The 9,045-nt window shown below is 42.8% G+C and overlaps 1 protein-coding gene across 2 annotated transcripts in view; it reads right to left on the bottom strand.

Moving 5' to 3' along the window:
• Positions 1-9,045, bottom strand: part of RAC1 (Rac family small GTPase 1) — a 30,125-nt gene that overhangs the window by 15,390 nt on the left and 5,690 nt on the right. For both annotated transcript variants that reach the window (XM_032266512.1, XM_032266513.1), the window contains exon 2: positions 1,619-1,690. In XM_032266512.1, coding sequence (XP_032122403.1) covers positions 1,619-1,690 — 72 coding nt within the window. The remainder of the gene's footprint in view (positions 1-1,618; positions 1,691-9,045) is intronic.

Below are 9,045 nucleotides of genomic sequence, written 5' to 3'. Positions count from 1 at the left end.
GGGTAACATGAGTGAAACTCCGTCTAAAAAAAATTAAAAAAAAATAAAAAATAAAATAAAAAATAAAAAAAAATAAAAAATAAAAAGGCCAGGCGCCGTGGTTCACGCCCCCAGCAATTTGGGAGGCCAAGGCGGGTGGATCATGAGGTCAGGAGATAAGACCATCCTGGCCAACGTGGTGAAACTCCATCTCTACTAAAAATACAAGAATTAGCCAGGTGTGGTGGTACATGCCTGTAGTCCCAGCTACTCGGGAGGCTGAGGAAGGGGAATCACTTGAACCTGGGGTGCGGAGATTGCAATGAGCTGATATCGTGCCACTGCACTCGGCGACAGAGTGAGACTCCATCTTTAAAAAAAAAAAAAAAAAAAAGGAAGCCCCCCCCAAAAAACAAACAAAACAAGACATGGGCACAACACTGCAGAGAGCACCTCAGTGTGTGCTGTGCCTGAGGAGGTGAGCACAGGTGGGGAGGAGGCAACACCTCCCCCGGCTTGCAGAAGGGAGGACTCACGGTGGCTGTAGTACGGTACATTATGAGGCTCAGCTACATGGGTTCCCCAGTAACCCATCACCAGAAGAGCACTTTCCTATCTCTACCCTATTCTGCTGCCCATAGGGAATAAGCAATTCAACAGCCAATTCCATCCTCCCATACCCTCTTCAACACACACACACCCAAGTTTCAATTTCAAAGCTCTATACCTCAACATTGACACATGACCAACTGATGACTTCTCAGAAAAGGCCAATCAAAATGTAATGGAATGTTTCCCGTTCCAGTACCCAGAAACACAATGTATCTGAAATTCTTGCACTGACAAGGACTGTCTCTGACCAGACTTTTGGTCAGAGTCCTTGTGTCCAACTCTGGTTTTCTTTATCATCCAGTCTCTACACCTCACAGTTAAACTGTTTCCTGGATGTCTAAAAATCAACTAGCAAAGTTGTGTTTGTTCCATGATACCAGAAAACTTTATATTACTCAAAAAAAATTTTTTTTGAGACAGAGTTTCACTGTTGTTGCCCAGGCTTGAGTGCAATGGCATGATCTCTGCTCCCTAAAATCTCCACCTCCCAGGTTCAAGCGATTCTCCTTGCCTCCGCCTCACAAGTAGCTGGGATTATAGGCACCCGCCACCACACCCAACTAATTTTTTTTTTCTTTGAGACAGAGTCTTGCTCTGTCACCAGGCTGGAGTGCAGTGGCGCAATCTCGGCTCACTGTAACCTCTGCCTCCTGGGTTCAAGCGATTCTTCCGCCTCAGACTCCCGAGTAGCTGGGACCACAGGCGCGTTCTACCACGCCCAGCTGATTTTTTTGTATTTTTAGTACAGACGGGAATTCATCACGTTGGCCGGGCTGGTCTCAAACTCCTGACCTCGGGTATCCACCCACCTCGGCCTCCCAAAGTGCTGAGATCACTGAGCTTGGCCCTAAGTATTTTTTAAAAGCCTAATAAAACACCTTATAATTAGATTTCAGTGAATGTTTAAGAAAAAAGTAATGATATCTGTTCATATAAGGATTAAAGATGGCTTTACAGCAAAACAAACTGTCAAAGGAATGTGAAAATTGTAACACAGACAAATTAATTCCCAATTTAAGATACTTACACAGTAGGGATATATTCTCCAGGAAATGCATTGGTTGTGTAACTGATCAGTAGGCAAGTTTTACCTACAGCTCTAAAAAGAGAAAGAGAAAAAAGGTTGCTTAGTCAACATGAATGTAATCTTAGCTTTCATTATTCTGTTAAAATAATCTCCAGAGGAAAAAAAAAAAATCAAGGCATATACATCACATACTTAGCATTAAAGAAAATCAGTTTTCTGTAACTCTTTATCATTACGTACGCATTTGTATCCTGAAATTTAAAGTAAACAAACTAGAATTTCTCAGAAAGGTAGAAGCCATCACATTCTGTTTAGATACCTGATGTTAGCACTAATAGTCAAGAAACAGTTGTTACTATCTACAAGATTCAAGAGAAACAAGATTTTAAAACTTCACATCTCGCTAGGTGCAGTGGCTCACACCTGTAATCCCAACACTTTGGGAGGCTAAGGCAGGTGGATCACCTAAGGTCAGGAGTTGGAGACCAGCCTAACCAATATGGTGAAACCCTGTCTCTATTAAAAATATAAAAATTAGTCGGGCGTAGTAGCACGTGCCTGCAGTCCCAGTGAGACAGGAGAATTGCTTGAACCCGGGTGGCGGAGGTTGCAGTGAGCTAAGACCGTGCTACTGCACTCAAGCCTGGGCAACAGAGCAAGACGCCATCTTAAAAATAAAAATTAAGGCCAGGCGTGGTGGCTCAAGCCTGTAATCCCAGCACTTTGGGAGGCCGAGGCGGGTGGATCACGAGGTCAAGAGATCGAGACCATCCTGGTCAACATGGTGAAACCCCGTCTCTACTAAAAATACAAAAAATTAGCTGGGCATGGTGGCGCGTGCCTGTAGTCCCAGCTACTCAGGAGGCTGAGGCAGGAGAATTGCTTGAACCCAGGAGGCGGAGGTTGCGGTGAGCCGAGATCGCGTCATTGCACTCCAGCCTGGGTAACAAGAGCAAAACTCCGTCTCCCAAAAAAAAAAAAAAAAAAAAAAATTCAATCCCAAAGATTTTTTTTTTTTTTTTTTTTTGAGACCAAGTCTCGTCCTGTTACCCAGGCTAGAGTACAGTGATGTAATCTTGGCTCACCGGGACCTCTGCCTCATGGGTTCAAGTGATTTTCCTGCCTCAGCCTCCTGAGTAAGTGAGATTATAGGCACCCACCACCATGCCTGGCTAATTTTTTGTATTTTTAGTAGAGACGGGGTTTCATCATGTTGGCCAGGCTGGTCTCAAACTCCTGTGAAATCAGGTGACCCATCCACTTCAGACTCCCATAGTGCTGGGATTACAGGCATGGGCTACCACATGCGGCCTGAAGTTATTTTAATTAATACTAATATACAAACACAGCTTTCCTTGGCCGCCTATACTTTCCTGCTTCTCTTATTTTGCTGCCTTAAGTGGCACAGCTCAAAATCCCACCACATCCCTAGAGCCTCCCCTCTGGTAATCAGCAATGACTACTCTCTTGAGAGAAAGTGCTTAGACAATAAACCACCACAACTGTCCTGACATTAATTCAGCTGTACTCAATTGCCACCTCCCCCAGCCCCAATCCTCACAGCACCATAAGTCTGTAAGCACGGCCTATCACAATACATCCTAGACATATTAATTAGCGGCTCAGGGAGGATAGAGTCAAGCTTTTCAAACAGAGAACTGTGTAGAAATACTTCAGAGAAAGGAGCACCACCTGCACAACTGATATGGATAGAGACTAATCCTAGTATTACCAGTGTGCCACCAGGCAGAAGTCAGAGTGGTGGCTCAAAGTCTCCCAACCACCAGGAATGTTTTTCAAGAGACTATCACCTAATAACAAAGATCACCACGTCATTAGCAAAACATAAAGGCCTCCAATTTTTACAACACTGACAGGACAAGGTTAAGGGTTTCTGTGAGACCTCCTCTATGGCATCTTGAGAGTTCAGTTAGCCAAGTGCTCTCCTTAATGAGCCCTTCTCTCTGCTGTGCTGTTTATCAAGGTCACAATGATACATCAGTGTCATAGTTTGTAAGACTTTTGTCATTCAACCTCAACTACTATAAATTAGAATTCACTTTCTATTTTCCCTCACTCTCAACAAGGCAGATAACAGGCCCAGCCAGTCTTGCCAATACTCACTCACTCACTCACGGCGTTATTGAGGGCTTAACAAAAGTTGGAACTCCCCGTTCCAAAGACTTCAAAGAGTCAAACATTACATCACCAGGAAGTAGCTTCCAACTCCTAAAGGCTTTCTAAACAGAAATGACTCATTGGACATACATTTGTTTAAAATCTATGTTAAAAAGCTTACAATGTGAAAATAAACCTGTATGAGCAGGAGCCTAAGCTTTGGAGTCAGAAGACCAGATTTGAGACCCAGGGCCAGTTCTAGCATGTACTGGCTGTAATTTTTTGGCAAGTTTCAATTTCTTCGCACCTGTTTTTTCACCTGCAAAGCGAAAGCAAGACAACCAACTCCATCACCAAACTACTGTGAGCATTAATTCAATTTCAATTTATATCAACCAACAGTGTGCTATACCAGAAGTACGCTAGATGCTAAAGACATATCAATGACCAAGACATCATGGCATATGTGTAGTTATTCAATTTAAATACTAGGAATGTGATCATTACATGAAATTATGGGTGTGACAACTGTTATTATTAAAGCAGCTCTGGAAATGTACAGCAAAAGAGCTAACATTTCTAGAGATGAAAAATTATTTTTGGCCGGGTGCAGTGGCTCATGCCTGTAATCCCAGCACTTTGGGAGGCCGATGCGGATGGATCACAAGGTCAAGAGATCAAGACCATCCTGGACAGCATGATGAAATCCCGTCTCTACTAAAAAATACAAAAATTAGCTGGGCGTGGTGGCACATGCCTGTAGTCCCAGCTACTCGGGAGGCTGAGGCAGGAGAATTGCCTGAACCGGAGGCAACTGCCTGAGGTGGAGGTTGCAGTGAGCCAAGATTGCACCACTGCACTCCAGCCTGGAGACATGGTGACACTCCGTCTCAAAAAAAAAGAAAAAGAAAAAGAAAAAGAAAAGAAAAAAAAAACTATTTTTAGGCCTGGCACAGTGGCTTATGCCTGTAATCCTAGCACTTTGGGAGGCTGAGGCGGGTGGATCACTTGAACCCAGGAGTTCGAGACCAGCCTGGCAAACACGGAGAAACCCTAACTCTACAAAAAATACAAAAATTAGGTGGGCTTGATGCTGTGCACCTGTAGTCTCAGCTACTTGGAGGGCTGAGGCAGGAGGATCACTTGAATTCAGGCGGGAGGTCAACGATGCAGTCAGCCCAGATTGCACCACTGCACCCAGCCTGAGGGACAAAGTGAGGCCCTGTCTCAAAAAAATAAGTTTTTTAAATTAAAAAAGCCTGGCATGGTGGCTTAGGCCTGTAATCGCAGCACAGAAGGCTGTATTATCAGCACAAGGGCCTGAGGTGAGGACTGCTGAGCCCAGGAGTTCAAGACCAGCCTGGGCAACACAGGGAGACCTTGTTTCTACAAAAAATTCAAAAATAAGTGGGGCATGGTAGTGTATGCCTGTACTCCCAGCTACTCAGGAGGCTGAGGCAAGAAGATCCCTTCAGCCCGGGAATTTGCGGTGGCAGTGAGCTGTGATCGTACCACCCCAACCCAGCCTAGGTGACAAAGCAAGACCCCATCTCCAGAACAAACAAAAGGAGGGCAGGCAGTGGCACAGGGAAGTAAGTTACCTCCGCTTGTTAAGGACATGGGATTAGATCCTACTTGGAAAGCCACAGGTTTTAAGATGCCAAGAAAGCACTGAATTTTAGAAAAAGCCTCCAACTGCAGTGTGTCAGGAGACCTGAGGATGCCAGGGACTCACTCAAGGTGGGCACACAAAGATGCTGCTGCGTCTAGGAGCCACCCATGGTGCCTTGAACCAAGAATGGAGACTGAAGAGTGAGACGAGTGGGCTGTTTCATGAACTGCTTGAACCTGAAGGCAGAACAAGCACTGCTTAGCCATGGTTTGGATGTGGTAGCTGAGGAAGAAAGTGGAGCCCAAGGCTCTTAGGGACCTTTTTAAAAAAGATAAAAGTTGCTGCTCAATGTCAAGGAGAAGCTGCTATTAAAGGTTTTGACTGTTATGATAAAACGTCACTATCACTTCTTTTAAGATCCTGTCCTAAGTCTCTTCTATGTATATGAGGAACAAACCCACTACTTTAAACGCAACCAGATGTGTCTAAAATGCTCTAAAACTTCCTTTCCCAAAAGAAATCTTCAGCTGAGGAAGGCTTAACTGTGAAGAAATTCAAGGCACTGGCATAATCTGATATGACTGAAATTTTATTACCAAGCACTATTTGTTACAAATCTATGTGCTATAAAAATATGATTAAATTATTAAATTACAGGATTCTTACTTTGAAGTACAACTTCAAAGTACAACTGCTAAATGCAGTCTTAAAATATAAATTCAACTCCTGTGGAATAACCTTTTTCTTTTCTCCATTTTCTTTCTTTCTTTCTTCTTTTCTCCATTTTAAGAGATTAAGTAAAAGTTTTAATCAAAAGGTTATTCCTCATCTACTGTACTTCCACAAACCAAGTCAACATCTGCACTGGGCAACGTGACAGCCTTTCTATGGCCTTTCCCCCACGAAAAATGTTAATTCTATTTGGCCACAAGTCTTGACTGATGCTGCTGGTGAATTTCTGGAGGTTACTACTTGCTTTGGAATTTCTAACTTTACATAATTAACTGCTCAGTTCAACCTCTTTTGAATCATTGAGGGATGCCATCACTCTAGGAAATGAACATGAGTCTTCAGGAAGAAAGTTCATGCCATTTCTACACTGGATATTCCCCTAGCTTATGACACTACAATTTTTTTAACCTATCTGTATTTCCCCTGCCCTATCCTGTAGAAATAACCACAATGAAAGCAAATAACTTACATTCCGATTATGTTCTTCATTCTTCCATTAATTTTTTTTTTTTTTTTTTTTTTTTTTTTTGAGACAGTCTTGCTCTGTCGCCCAGGCTGGAGCTCAATGGCGCAACTCTAGCAAACTACAACCTCCACATCCTGGGTTCAAGCAATTCTCCTGCCTCAGCCTCCCAAGTAGCTGGGACTACAAGTACATGCCACCTTGCCAGCTTTTTTTTTTTTTGCATTTTTAGTAGAAATGGGGTTTTGCCATGTTGGCCAGACTGGTCTCGAACTCATAACCTCAGGAGATCCACCCGCCTTGGCCTCCCAAAGTGCTGGGGTTACAGGTGTGAGCCACCACACCCAGTCAAGAGAAGTTTTTACTTCCATTTTGAGAGGAGTAGGGTAAACTTTAGTGTTACTAAAATTGGTAAACCAAAACTTAAAAGCACACACAATCAATAAATCTGGAAATACTAGGAATTTCCTCATGTTAAAAAAAAAAACAAAGGATCCAGGAAGCTCAAAAATAAGAACTTTCTGCATTGCCTTTGTTTTTTAAAGACAAGGTGATCTTAGGATAGAAAAGCCAAACTCTTCCAATGACAATTACAGTTGTAAACCAAAATACAGAGCATCTATTGCTCTCTAAAAGTACACAGGTCTTGGCCAGACGTGGTGGCTCATGCCTGTAATCACAGAACTTTGGGAGGCCAAGCAGGTGATCACTTGAGGCCACTAGTTTGAGACCAGCCTGGCCAATATAGCAAAACTGCATCTCTATTAAAAATATAAAACATTAGCTGAGTGTGGCTGCATGCGCCTGTAATCCCAGCTACTCAAGAGCCTGGGAGGTGAAGGTAGCAGTGAGCCAAGATCAAACCACCGCACTCCAGCCTAGGTGACAGAGCAATACTCTGACTCAAAAAACATCCAAAAAAAAAAAAAAAAGAGGGGGGAGGGGAACGACACAGATTTTAAGGACAAGACAGTAGAATGAAGTGTCGAATACATATTCATACTTATTGAATAAATTAAAGGCCTTACATAAAGGTCCTCAATTTACACTGAGAAATAATATGGGGATTCTATAATCGTAGGCCTTCAACTGCATAACTATGCAGATAAAATCTGTTCAGAATGCTGTATCACTAGAGTAGTTCAGTGCTAAATAAACGCAAAACCCAATAAAATTATGATGTTCTTCTACCAACAACTGACATCACAATTAATATAAAGAAAGCTAACCATCATCACCACTAGAGGTTTCAAAAAATTAAGATACTGCATCAAGTTTCTCAACACTCAGTCTGAAGATGCTATGTATAACTGAGTTGTAGTCGGAAGCAGGCTTTACTTTAGACCACCCTTCTAGAATCAAGTCTAACCCTGGTATAGTTGATGCAAGCCAGCTGAACACAGAGTTCAAAAATAAGAATTTATTTCTAACTGCACACACTCTTACTCTTTTTCAAAATCAACTCCTCTAAAATCCTCTTAAAAGGTTCCTTCTGATAACAGAAGACACGATAAAGCAAATACAGTGTAATGAGCAAGTAAAACAAAATGCTGTGATAGAATCCCGGCCATGGGTATGTGTATGTTGACTATACAATGCATTCCACTACTCTGAAATTTTTCATATTAATGGCACAAAAGTAGTCATGAGTTTTGTTTTTTTAACAAAACTCATGACGAGGCGAAAGAAAAATTCATATTGAGACACTGCAGGAGACGGGTGTGATGGCTCACACCTGTAATTCCAACACCTCGGGAGGCCGAGGCAGGCAGATAACTTGGAGTCAGGAGTTCAAGACCAGCCTGGCCAATATGGCGAAACCCTGTCTCTACTAAAATTACAAAAAAAAAGGCTAACACTGTTTTCGGCCGTAGCCCACCTGCACTCAGGTGAATTAAAAAAAGAAAAGAAAAGAATACAAAAAAAATTAGCTGGGTGTGGTGGCAGGTGCCTGAAGTCCCAGCTACTCAGGAGGTGGAGGTTGCAGTGAGCCAAGGTCACGCCATTACACTCCAGCCTGGGCAACAGCGTAAGACTCCTGTCTCCTTACCCACCCTTCCTCAAAAAAAAGACAATGCAGGAAAATATTCCTTCTGATCACATGCAATACTGCCTTGGTAGCAGGACTCCTGATAAAAACAACTCCTTTCTAGGAAGACTACGATTTTAAGAGCTACCTGATGATATAGATGTGAAAAAGTAGGCAGTATTAAGATATCAGTTGACTGATGCAAAAGATAGAAAGTTATAAACGGTAAATTTAAGGTTTCTTTTTTTTTTTTTTTGGATACGGAGTTTCGCTCTTGTTACCCAGGCTGGAGTGCAATGGCGCGATCTCGGCTCACCGCAACCTCCGCCTCCTGGGTTCAGGCAATTCTCCTGCCTCAGCCTCCTGAGTAGCTGGGATTACAGGCACATGCCACCATGCCCAGCTAATTTTTTTTTGTAGTTTTAGTAGAGACAGGGTTTCACCATGTTGACCAGGATGGTCTCGATCTCTTT

This window comes from Sapajus apella, unplaced genomic scaffold (assembly GCF_009761245.1).
Source record: "Sapajus apella isolate SASKATOON/1434 unplaced genomic scaffold, GSC_monkey_1.0 scaffold159, whole genome shotgun sequence".
NCBI lineage: Eukaryota > Metazoa > Chordata > Mammalia > Primates > Cebidae > Sapajus > Sapajus apella.
The sequence above is the reverse complement of the archived record's forward strand: the minus strand, read 5'-3'. Positions and strand labels throughout refer to the sequence as shown.